At 47.9% G+C, this 12936-nt stretch overlaps 1 protein-coding gene across 2 annotated transcripts in view; it reads left to right on the forward strand.

Annotated features, from left to right (window-relative positions):
- COL5A1 (collagen type V alpha 1 chain) overlaps positions 1–12936 on the forward strand; it is a 127583-nt gene that overhangs the window by 92413 nt on the left and 22234 nt on the right. For both annotated transcript variants that reach the window (XM_042830738.1, XM_042830739.1), the window contains exons 31-41: positions 154–207; positions 1544–1597; positions 5046–5090; positions 5445–5498; positions 6406–6450; positions 7046–7099; positions 7687–7740; positions 11241–11294; positions 12223–12330; positions 12499–12588; positions 12664–12717. In XM_042830738.1, the coding sequence (XP_042686672.1) occupies positions 154–207; positions 1544–1597; positions 5046–5090; positions 5445–5498; positions 6406–6450; positions 7046–7099; positions 7687–7740; positions 11241–11294; positions 12223–12330; positions 12499–12588; positions 12664–12717 (666 nt within the window). The remainder of the gene's footprint in view (positions 1–153; positions 208–1543; positions 1598–5045; positions 5091–5444; positions 5499–6405; positions 6451–7045; positions 7100–7686; positions 7741–11240; positions 11295–12222; positions 12331–12498; positions 12589–12663; positions 12718–12936) is intronic.

Genomic DNA, 12936 nt, shown 5'->3' on the forward strand with positions numbered 1-12936 from the left:
GTGGGAGCTTCTTCTAAAGACTTCAGGGAAAGCAATGATCCGTTGGTTCTGTCCACCCAACATCTGCATGGCTCAGGGTTTTCCAGTGCTTCTGTTTTTTTTTTTTTCAAACCTGTAGCTGCCCACATTAACCCAATTTTCTTTATGTTTCAGGGAAAACTCGGCGTGCCAGGGCTGCCCGGCTACCCGGGCAGGCAGGGTCCAAAGGTAACAGTGGGATTTCTGCTCACAGGGACGAGGTGGAACGGTGACATCACCGGGCTGAGGGAGCTGGGGGACACATGGCAGGAGAAGCAGGGCTGGTGTCTCAGCTCTGCCGTGCTTGTGGCACTGCATGTTAGCACATCCAAGGCGATGGGAAGCCAAGCCCTTTGTCTTCCCTTTTAGAGCTGCTGGGTGTGCAGCTTTCTCGCATTTCATACCATTCCATCCCTCCTCCCCACACGCAGAGGATGTATTTATGGATGGGTAAAAATAGCTGCCAGCCCTCAGCCGGGAGGGGCTGGGCCACATCCTGCATCATCTCCTGCACAGTGCTGAGAGGAGATGAAGGGGACAGGAGCTGCAAAGTGCAGAGTGTGCAGAGCAGCTCCCACCAGGTGTGCAGGGTGCTTGGGTGGCAGATGGGCTCCTGAGAACTGCCGTGCTGGCAGTTGGCAGAATGGAGCTATTTTGAAGGCTTGGGGCTACTGCTAGCTAATGAAGGGGAATAGCTAATGACTCAGGGTCTCCCTGAAGTTAAAATAGAACTGCTATTTGCAGATTCTCAAGCATGCTTTGTATCTTATCTACGCTCCCACCTTCATTTGGGCCATTTTTGAATCTCCTTTTTAAGTTCAAACTGTGAATTCCATTACACAGAGTGAGGCTGCAGCCTGGCTTCCAGCTACATGCCCTTGGGGCTTTGGGAGCTTATGCTTTCCTTAAGATTGAAGTGTTTTTTAAGAATCATATTTTATTATTCATGCTTGTTGCTTGGAAAAGAAAAAAAAAAAAAGCGGGCATGTTTAACACTGGAGACATAATTAACTGCAAGAGATGGTTTCCTGGCTGTGGTGTTGATGTTTTATTTTTTAATTCACGTTTTTTTTTTCTTTTGCATTTATTTATTTTTTTTCCCCTGATTCATATTTTAAAAGCAGCAGCAGCAGTTACTCTCCAGGCGCTCATATCAGAAAGGAACAAGCCAGGAGTTAAATTTTCATATGCACCGTAGTGACTTAGGAGCCAAACACAAAAGCCTGCTGTTCCCCAGGCGCTCGGTGCAACCGTGGGTTTGGGCTTTGCAGCCCTTTCCAGCAAGGCATGGGCCTTTTTATTTCAGGTTGTTGTTTTTGGAGGCAGTTTGGCTTCTGAGGTCGTTCCAGGTCTGTCTTGGATTTTGTTTTTATTAGAGGAAGGTTTTAAAGCAAAAAAAAAAAAGAGCCCCAGGAGATGTGGATGTCAACAGGGTTGGTTGGGGTTATCCCAGGCCAATGGGCGCCTGGTGCAGGCAGGCTGAGTTCAGTGTCCTGAGCCCATCTCCCTTTTCTCTCTCCCAAAGGGCTCCATTGGCTTCCCAGGATTTCCAGGCGCCAACGGCGAGAAGGGCACACGGGTAAGAGCTGCTCTCTCTGCTCACTTGGCTGAGTTTTCCCTGTGGAGAAGAGCCCTCAGGCGGGACTGCTGGCTGTCCCTTTGTGGTCCCCAACAGAGGATGCTCCAGCCCTATTACACATTATTACATGGAGATATTTTAGGAGGTTTCTCTGAACCTGAATCCTTCCTTCACTGCCAGGCATTGCTCAGGGCATGAAGAGCTTTTTAATTAATGGTGATTATTGGAGATGGGTGATTCTGTTCAGAACCATCTTCAGCCTAACTGGAGATTCAGAATGGATTGGTGAAAACACACTTGTACGTGCCTCCTTTTAACAAGTGAAGCTATCCTAGATTCCTAACCGCCCTTCAAATACTGGGGCTCCATCCCCCCAGATGTCCTTTACCTCTCACCGCTCTCACCTTTGCTCCCAGATAGCAGGAATTTGCCTGTACACAGCAGTGGGTTTTTATTTGTCTGTTTTCTTTTCTTAGTTTGAGGATAACAATGTTTATTTAGGGGATGGAGAGCACCAACATCCACTCGTTCTGTGCTCCAGCTCTGGTCACAGGGTGAAGACTGGAGGGAGAGAAGAGGGCGAGCACAATTTGTTTCCCTCTTCATCTCATTTAAATACAAATGACTTCTAACAGACGTGTTTGATGGGAGCGCAGAAAACATAAATCACTTTGCACTGCATTAATATTGTGCCACTGAAATTTGCTTTATATCCCTCTCTTTTTTTTTCCTCTCTCTCTCTCTCTTCACTGAGTAATTTTCATCTCCTTCTGAGCTATGAACCCCCCTCCCTCAGCTCCAACACTGGAACTGGGCAGCAGGAGGGAGGCAGCTGCCACAACAGCCTCATATTTACTGTAGCCCTGTAATTACCACCCGCCTTACCCAGTGGGCAAGGAAATTCTTGGGCTGCATTTTCAGGTGGTTTAAAGGAAGGCATCAGCATCACAGCCCCGGGGAGATGCGCTGCTGTGCAGCCCTGAGCGTTTGCTGCCCTCCTGCTGGTTGAATTCCAGTTCTCCCCACTGATGGTTTGGACCATTTATGCCACTCTGAACCCAGTCCGGCAGCTCGTCCGTGTTTTATCACCACGTTTGTCTGCATGGAGAGAAAAACACTTCATGGACAAATCTCTCCTTTTAGTGAAAGGAGCTGCGCTTGAAAAATTTATCAGAGTAGCAGAAATAGAGATTTTCACTGTCTCCTTTGGCATCCTTTTTTTTCCTTCCCCTTTGTCCCAAGTATCTGCTTTGAAATAAGTGAAAGCGATTATATACAGAACAATAGACCGAGCGAGGATCGCGCAGCACAAACCAAACGGAGACCATCAACTGAATTTAAGCCTCGTTGAGTTAGACTTGATAAATAACACTCTGCTTCTCCCGAGACCAGTAAATTTGCTATTTTATGAGCATGTCCACACGCAGTCAGGAAAGCGAGTTTGTAAGATTTGCTTCTCCGGTGCATTGTGGAGTAACCCAATTTGCAGCTGAAACAACCCAAAATCATTCCTGTTTGTCTTTTCTTTATACGAGGTATTACTATTATGATACTCTACGTGGTTGTTTATGTGTCCAGAATAATATGAATCACAGGTTGATTTTTTTTTTTTTTTCTGGCAATTGTCATCATGTAGGGCTTGAAATAAGCCTTCCATCTTAGCAAAAGTGAATAGTCCCCCAACCTGAATTAACAAAAACAAAACAAAACAAAACGGTGAAAAACCTCAATTTCAATGCTGGCAGCCCCCAGAAGTTGAAGCCAAGTTAAGAGTGAGGAAGTCTAATGGAAGCATCCCCTCCAAACATAGAATAGAATGGCCTGGGTGGAAAAGGACCACAATGACCATCCAGTTTCAACCCCCTGCTGTGTGCAGGTCGCCAACCAGCAGCCCAGGCTGCCCAGAGCCACATCCAGCCTGGCCTTGAATGCCTGCACAGATGGGGCATCCACAACCTAACGTGGTGGTTGCTCTTGGTCCAAGGCTGCCCATCTCGGTGCCCCTGCAGCTGGAGTTGAGCTCGGCTGGGATGGCTGGGGCATCTTCAGAGCCTGGTTGTAAAATCAATACTTGGGAATGTGAGTAAGCAATCTTTATTTTCAGAGCTAATAAGCCTCAGCCATTAGCATGGGATAATAGATCTCCCTGCTCGCCCCGTCTGACAGAGCCTGGAGGGTGCAGGGTGGTGCTGAGATCCAGGCCGTCCATTTGGGTGCCTGGAAAATAATCTGAATTTAGATGCCTTTCCTTCTCTGTCTGAAATATATAGGCCTGTGTGCATTTACAGTGCTATATAAATTCTTAGCGGTGGTACACAGTGCTGCATGCATGATTAATGGTAGCAATAAGCAGGGGGAAATTTTGCTTGAAGATAGAATTGAGGGAAAAAGAAGGGAGCGTGGGGTTGACCTGCAGGGGGCTGCACTCTGTGCTGCCAGATCCAAATTCAGCCTCACGTGGCACAGGCGGGGTGCTTTGAGATAATGTGGGTAATTAATTGAAGAAGTGTGCCAGCAGTGTTTACTAAATGAAGCCACAGAGCAAGGAGGATTCGGCAGGGCTAATTATAGCAGCTGGAAGGAAGTTGACTTGAAAGTTACCCAGCTCCTGTGTTCTGCTCACCTGGTTAATGAGTGCCGAACACGAGAAGGCGAGATTGTTAGATGATGGATTTGGGGCAGAAAATGGCAAATGATATTTTAAGCATCTGCGTTCCTCACATGGAAAGTCTCTCTTCTTTCAGCTGTGATTGGTTAAAAAATAAAAAAAAAATAAAAAAAATAGGGCTGTCTGTCCAGAGGAAGAAGTCGAACCTACTGGTGCCCCTATGATCGTGACACCAGCCAAAATAGTGCCTTCAGATAGCAAGCTGTGGGCCGTTACTTTTCTTTTAGGCACATGGAAATGGAGCTTAACGTGATTCCAGATTTAGGACCCAGCCGTCTTTGTCTTTCTTCTGTCAGAATTAATCACAGTCCCCCATTACAGGAAACTGAGTGCATCTGTCAGATCTCATAAGCCTGCTGTTTTGTTGCGGCTGCAAAGCAATGTCTTAAATTACTTGTTTAGCACAAGGTTCGCAAAGATGAAGAAGGATCTGTAAATATGTGGGGTGGCTTAATTGGCTTGTGTAGCGTAAAATAGCAGTGCAGGTGAGGATTTCTGCTCTGCTGCTGGCTTTCCCTAAATATTTAATGTCATCAGCTTGTGCCCTGTGCACTGTGAGCCAGCCTGGGAGGGTTACTGTTCACATGCATCCAAATGTTATAAAAGAAAATAAATGCCATCATTGAGAGCTGTGTGTAGAACTGCTATTGTCGTTTTAATTACAAACGAGAGATGCAGAGGTGTGGGGAGCAACGGGTCTCCATTGGGCTGCATCTGCTGCAAGCTCAGTCCGTGGCTGCTGCTGGCCGGAGACTCATCCCTGTTTCTTTTCCTTTGCAGGGGACACCTGGCAAACCAGGTCCAAGGGGGCAGCGCGGTCCAACGGTAACGATGCTTCTCTTCCCTCTTTTTGATGTCTTGTTAATGCTAGGAGAAAGCACATTCTGGTTCAAGTCCTGGCTGGGTGGGATCTGGCCCTTTACAATGTGGCCTTCAGCCTTAAAGCTGAGCAGAGGGGATGCGGAGATTTGGGGGTGGGGTTCACTGTTGGTTCTAGTTTGACATCATGACAAAATAGGTTGAAACCACAGTGCAGAAGGCTCCAGTCTCCCTGTTACTGCTGCTGGTGGGACAGCATTTTGTCCCAGTGCAGTTGGGTGCTGCAGTGCTTGTCTGATGTCACTGTAACTGCTTTTATTACCCAGGACACTAAGATGTCATCTTTTGTGTTTTTCTAAGGGTCCACGTGGGGAAAGAGGCCCTAGGGGAAGCACTGGGAAACCTGGCCCAAAGGTAAGGTTCTGGGAAGCCTATGATGGCAATTAGGAAGAAAATTGCGTCCTAAAAAGTGTCAGCATTAGAGGCCATCTGCTTCATTGCCTTCCATTTGCCTTTTGTCCCTTTTCCATTTTGCATTTTGAAAGCTGAGCCTTCCCGGCCTTCATTACCCAGCCAAATGCCTCATAACCCAACTGTGAAGTCTATGCACAGCTCCTAGAAACGTGCTGGCCTTCATTTCAGCAGGAGATCAACCGCATGTGTGAACAAAGGCCCAGAAGTGGAGGGGATGCCTTGCAGCAGGGGCAGCACAGCCCCGCATTCTGTTCCCCCTGCGCCCTATTTTGTGCACAACCTTGCACCTTGCTGAGCCGCTTTGCATGCATGCTGCCGGCCAACGACTGGCAGCCCAGCACAATGGGCATTGTTTTGCCAGCCAATGGGGAGGCAGGCTCAGCTCCAGCACCTGCTGCAGAAACCAATTAAGTGACCATCAATTGCTGGGCATAATGGAAGCGAAGCTGCCGTAATGAGGCATTGTCACCGCCATGCTGCCGCCTTTAAAAATAAATGTCTCGGCTTTGTAGCAGCATGAATTTTTGATAAATACCTTGGCTTTGCTGCGGCGTTTATCTCTCAGAGGGCGGCTGTTATCTGGTGGAAATATCCTGAGCCCACCAGCGTTATCTTTCCTGTATTTTTGTTAAGCAGTGTGGGGGGAGCGAGCAGTTGCTCATTTGTCACTGGATGCGGCTCCCGCTATGGAGCTGTTGATGGAGAGGGGCTGGGCAGTCGGTGGGATGGGTGTCACCTGGGGTGGTGCCGTTTGAAGCCTTTGTGCAAAGCAGCCAAAATGATGATTTATGTATCTTTAATGATGTGGTGTTTTTTGGTTTGGTTTTTTTTTTTCCATTTCTAAAAGGGCAACTCTGGTGGTGATGGCCCCCCTGGTCCTCCTGGCGAACGGGTAAGGCCACGTGTGGGACTAGAGCAGGGATCATTGCAGTCTGTTGATTTCATACAGCAGAAGGGTTGGGTTTACAGCACTGAGCTGGTGCTGCAATGAGCGTCCTACCAAGAACTGTGAAGCAGAGAGCAGTGGGGAGCTCCCTTCAGCCGGGGTATGGCTGAGCACACCTCAATCAGCAAACAGAAAAAATCTCTTTCAAAAGCCACAGTGAAATTTGCTTGTGTAGAGAGAGAGGTCTTACAACATCACCTCCAGCCCTTAAAGCCCTTCTGAGTTCTTCAGGTGAGGCTCAAGTGGGATTTTGGGTGTCCTACACCAATATTGATCCATGGGAAGAAGTCAAGGCTCCCCATGCTGTTTGTGCAGACACCCAGAGCCCCTCAGTGGCTGATGACACTCCTGGTGTTTGCTGTGCTGTCCTCAGCTGGACTGAACACTTGGTAAAACATGCATTTCTATGGCATTTCTTTGGGACACAACAAGCCAGCTTTTGCGTATCTTTGCGCTCGTCTGGTGTTCACACAGAGCTGTAATGTCACTGTAAAGCATATGCACTCCTTAACCCTATTTTCTGCCTTGCTTTGTATCCCAGGGACCACCAGGGCCTCAAGGACCAACCGGATTTCCTGGACCAAAAGGCCCCCCTGTAAGTAACGCTTCCCAAACCGCGCAAAGAAATGCATCTGATCTTTTCCATCCAGCTGTGACTGCCTGTGCCAGCTCAGCCCTCGCTGCTTCTCTGACAAGTGGTGACGTGCCCAATAAAAGGCATTACTGAGGCATCACAAATAATAACTCGATGGTTTAAGATTTTAAATAGCCGAGTAAATTGCAGCTGATTATAAATGTTCGTTTTCTAATGACTCAATATCGCTAGGATCTTTCATGGTTGCTCTGTTCTTTTTCTTCTGTGTGCTGGGAGGAAGCACAACAGGGTAACGCTTCTGTCTCTGCAATTATTGTACACCGAGGGGGAGCCTCAGAAACCTTTTTGGAGTGATTTCTTTCCCTGTGGTGACAGCTCACTCCCTCTCTGCACATCTGTAATACAGATCTGTAAGATCACTGGGAGATGTGTGAGAAAGGACCATGTCCTTTAGGGTTCTGAGCACCCCCATTTCTCTGTACAACGGGTGGGGATTAATGCAAAGATGCAAATAGGTTTGATTCAGTCCTTATTTGTACTACTGAGCACTCAGTCACGTTCCTTCTCACCTTGGTTGTCTGCTGTAGGGTCCTCCTGGGAAGGATGGATTGCCTGGTCACCCCGGACAGAGAGGAGAAACTGTAAGTAGCCAGAACTCTTGGGCAGATCATTAGCCCCAAACCTCATCTTGCTGGTTGGTTTCTCTAAACCTTCCTGTGCAGCTGGGGAGATGGGGCCACCAGTTTGCTCTCTGCAGAGGTCTGTGTGTCTCCAGCTGCACGGGCTGGTCTACAGGAAGCAACCTTCTTCTGAGCAGGATGGATTGAGCTAATGATGATTTGCATGATGGCCACGCACCGTCCCCTCTCTGTGTCCTTGTGGTACACATGGGAGTGATGTGCACTGCACACAGAGTGAATGTGAGTGGGGAGATAGAGAGGACAGGGAGTGGCACAGGAGCAGCTGGGGCTCTGTGTGCTGCAGGGGATGGATGGGAGGATGCTGTGAGTCAGCATGCCAGGAACTGGCCCATGCTGTGCACCCCACGGACACCCTAGAGGCCTCCCAGGGGAAGGCTGTGCCTCAGTTCTGCTCTTGTAGCGCAGTGGTGAAGCTCTGCTTTCTTCCCCACTCTTCTCTTTGGAAATGTCCAAGTGTAATGTTGCTGTTGTAACAATCTAGGTATGTGGGAACAGAGATGCAAGATGGACTCCCTCCTTCACAAGCCAGCACTCAGCTTTCTGCACTCCGTTGCCTTAGCTCAGGGCAGTTTTGCTTTCTCAGGAGCCTGCCATGGGAAGAAATAAACGCTTTTCCCTTCTTTATGCACCGTGCAGCCAGCACCAAGAGCAGTAGCACAGCAGAGAAGTTACAGCCCCGTTGTTGCTGCAGTGCTTGTTTGGAGAGGAAAGCAGCTCCTAACCCGGATCAGTGCTGCCATGGCTTTGCTCTAGCTTTTCTGCCCACACTGGTTATTGCAGCACACGCGTTTATCTGCCCTGCCTTAGCACACCAGCATCTCTGCTGACACCGCCTTTGAGCCAGAGCCGCTCACAGGGCTCCCCCAGCACATCTCTCTTGCTGCCCCCCGAGGGGCAGCTGCTGGGGCCCTTGCCGTGTCGTATGCAATACTGCTTTGTCAATTTTAAAAGGTTTTGTTGCACAGATGTAATCAGTCTTTCTCACCAGAGGAGAGTGATGAGGCATGCGGAAGGTATGATGGCTGTCGTGCGTCTCTGGTGGTCTGTTTCGTGCACCTTTTTGCTTGAAGGACACCCTAAGCAAAAATGACTGTTCTACCATGTATTCTTCTGCATGCAGTAATTAGTACCTCTCTGTTTGGCATTCTGGGGGATGCTGATTCTTTTTTCCTCGGCTGTTTACAAACGCAGCTCGTTTGCTGTTGTTGGTACATCACTCTCCCATCACTGCATGCTGCATGTTAGCAGATAGATTCTTTGTTCTGTGTTTATTCTACAGGAAAGAAACCCAACTTCCTCTACTCAGCTTTGCGTTTTTTCTCCACCACCTTTCCTAGCAAATGAGCATTAAAGAGGCTTTGCACATTAAGCATCTTTTCCCCTCAACTTATCACACAACAGTTTAATTAACTTGCCTGGCATTTGCTAAGCGAGGCAATGCAAATACTGCTCAGTGCAACACCAGATATTTACTCACGATCCGTGAGACTGACTTTGTGGTGATGGTTGTGGTGTTTTGAAGTCACAGTCCTCACTTCAGGATTAACTTAAAGGTGGAGACAAGAGTTCTCACCTGCCGGAGTCTGACTGTGACATTTACATTTCCTTTATTGAGTTATCTGAAATATCCAGGACACTTAAGCTGAGATTAGAAAAAGCAGTAAAAAATTTGTCTTGCATCTGCAGCTCTCAACTTCTGAGCCTGGAAAAAAGCATCGCATTCCTGAGTCTGTATGAATATGAGTGGACAGTGGGCTATCTGGGGTCTGAAAGCATTCCCTGGTAGCTGTCTTCTGTCAGTTCAGGAATACTGACCTATCACCATCAAATAGATTCAGAAAACCAAAAATCTGCTGGTTTGTTGTTTTTTTTTTTGTCAGAAACAAACACTTTTGTCACTTTCCCCTGTGCCCTCTTGGGTCACAGATTCACAGTGTTGAGTCACAGAGTCATAGACTGGTTTGAGTTGGAAGGGACCTTTAAGATCATGTAGATCCAACCCCCATACTGTGGGCAGGGACACCTCCCTCTTGCCCAAATTGCTCACAGCTCCATCCAGCCTGGCCTTGACCCAGGTAGAAGCCCCTTTGTTTGTCCTCTTTCCTTACACAGAGCTGAAAAGGGAGGAGATGGACATGAAACCAAATTAAATATCATTTCCACATCAGTAACCTTGCTAGCGCGCTCTGTGCCTTCATGCAAGAAAGCCTAGACTTGAAGTCTGCTCGTCAAATAGCTCCCTTTAATTAACTTTTCATGGAGGAACAACAAATCACGCTGAAGGATGCCATATATTGGGCCGTATTAGATTTATTAAGACAAGATCTAGAGAAGACAAGAAAAAAAGAGCCCTAAAAGCTCTGTGCTCATGGTTTAAAAAGGATAACAGGAAAGCCCTTTCTTCAGATTAAAAAGGAAAGTCCCACACAGAGCTGGTTGAGATGTTCTTCTGAGATAAGGGTTAGAATTGCGTGCTCTTTTCACAGTGATGGTTTGCCATTTTCCTATTGGTGACATGATATTCTGCCATTTGCAGACAGCTAAAATAGCACGGTGTGGCTTTGTAGCATGACACAGTACCACTGGTTCTGGGACTTATCCCATCATCTTTTGTGGCCATGAGAAAACAGCCTGGGTGCCCTGAATGGCAACTCTCAGGCTTGTCAGCGTGCTGTAGTAGGAATGATAATTAATGTGCTTTTTAAGGAGTGGCTTAGGAGAACTAAACAACTGCAGTGGTGATAGCTCGTTATTGTCACTCGTTATGTGTCATTATAATTAGCTGCTGTGGTTCGGCCATCTACAGAGAAGCACTTTTGTGATTTCTTTCAGCAGATGCTGAGGAAGGAAATAAAACTCAGCAGGGCTGGAAAGTGGCTCTGCTTGTGCCAGAGTGCAGGGTGGTCACCCAGGGCCAGAACTCCTGCAGGGTGAAACCTGGAGCAGGAGTCACAGCAGAGCTGGGAGCGGGAGAAGGGAAATGAGTGGCTATGAGGAATTGCTCAGCGTTAAGAAAAATGAGCATTTTGACTTTTTAATAGCCATTTCCACTGTAGGTTTTACGAGTGTAGCAATTTATACATACATATATATATGGCCAATCATTCAGCCAAACTGCGGTAGCTCCATCACAACAGCAGAAGCGAGCTGAAGATCTGATGGCTTTCCACCCAAACACCCATTCCCCCCTTGAGCCTGCACCTGGAACCCTCCACCAGAGCTGAAAGGCCCATTTCCACCACTCTCTTTCCCCCTGTCAATGTATGAATACATATTTTGCATCTCCTGTTTGATTATTTTTTTTCTTCCTCCTGCCTTTGGGTGTCATCCGTGGTCGGTGGTTCTGCTGGGGGGCAGCAAGCAGGCAGCACTCTGGGTCCCTCTGGGGAGCATCCAATGGCAGAAATGTCATCTCTTTGTCCTCTCCCTTTTCTTAACAGGGTTTCCAAGGCAAGACTGGCCCGCCTGGCCCCCCTGGTGTTGTAGGCCCTCAGGTAAGGAACAAACATTGGTGTTTGCACCGGTCCTTTGTGTTCATCTTCATCAGTACGATCTGTTGTACCCCTTTGCTGGTGTGGCTGGAGTGCTCTTCCATTTCATTATGAAGAAATGCATCCCTATTTAATGTAACGTGCTGCCAGATTCTTTCAGAATAGCTCTATTTCTTTAATTAATTTCTTTTTAAAATGTTAGTTGCCAGCTGTACCATCTGAACTGATAACTGCACCACCAGAATTTGTACCCCTTATGCATAGGCATACAGGGCTCTGTGTTGGTTTGGTAGTCAGAGTCCTAGCCTGAGCAGCACTGGGTTTGGATTGAATCTTCTTTCCTGAACTACCAAGGAAGTTGCTCTTTAATTACGAAATAATTAACTTGTCCTCTTTAATGATAGTGTAAATTCCCTGGTTGATGAAATCCATGATTAGGGGCAATTCCTCGACTGTGTTTGTCTTCTCAAGTGCAGGATTAGGCTCTGTGGCAGTTTCATTCAGCCCGGTGCTGTGCAGTTGGTGTGATTCATGCAGTGTTATCATTCTGCTGGTGCTAAGTGGCATCCTGCAGCGTGACATGAATGACAGCTGCAGTCCCAGCAGACACCAGCGTGCAGGGATGCTCTACTCTTGTGCATGTGCCTTTTCTCCTCCAGAATGGGCTGCTTGGGAACCTTCTGTGCTGTGCCTTACCATACACTCGTCACCATCAGTGCCCACGTGTCAGCAGCTGCCATGTAGCATGGGCCTAATCAGTCACTTATGCCCCTATAAGGATGAACCAACGTGACAGTACAATACTTAAGAAGTATCCCAAGTTTGATAACTTTAGTAATAGTATCTCATTTGTGTGGATGCATTCATTCCAGAAGTTCTCAGTGCCTAATGCCTGCTACCTTCTCCCCTTCTCCCCCTTCTGTTTCTTTAGGGTCCAACTGGTGAAACTGGTCCAATGGGTGAGCGAGGACATCCAGGTCCTCCAGGTCCCCCAGGTGAACAAGGTCTTCCTGGCCTCACTGGGAAGGAAGGGACCAAGGTAGGGATGAGCAGCCTGCTTGGATTCCCCCTCCTTGCACACCTTCCCCTCTGCCAGAGGTGGAGAGGGATGATACAGGAAAGAAATGATGTTTCACAGTGGCTCGTCGAGGCTTGAGCACAGAGAGAGCACCCACAGATCCTCAGCTCTTTGTCCCTATCATTGCAGGGAGACCCTGGTCCAGCTGGCCTCCCAGGGAAGGATGGTCCCCCAGGCTTGCGAGGCTTCCCTGGAGAGAGAGGTCTGCCTGGCCCCATTGTAAGTATCAACAACAGGATGCCCAGGCAGCGCAGCACACAGCTCCCCTAATGACTTTTTTTTCCCATCTTCCAGGGTTCTCCAGGACTGAAAGGCAACGAAGGTCCCCCAGGCCCCCCCGGTCCTGCAGTGAGTATCCTTGCCCTCCCAGGCACCACCTAACACGTTTACAAGCTTGGCAAGCTAAGTGAGTGGGTTAGTCACAGCTTAGGGCTTCATCCATTATTCCCTTTGCACTAACGAGTGGCTTGCTGGATATTGCTTTATTTTACAAGACACATGTAATTGCTCAGTTATTTTATGGTGTTAGCTGTGAATATACGTGACTAGCTGGGGGAACTAGGATGA

This window comes from Centrocercus urophasianus, unplaced genomic scaffold (genome assembly GCF_019232065.1).
Source record: "Centrocercus urophasianus isolate 14NV4802_14NV808 unplaced genomic scaffold, USGS_Curo_1.0 seq_34, whole genome shotgun sequence".
Classification (NCBI taxonomy): domain Eukaryota; kingdom Metazoa; phylum Chordata; class Aves; order Galliformes; family Phasianidae; genus Centrocercus; species Centrocercus urophasianus.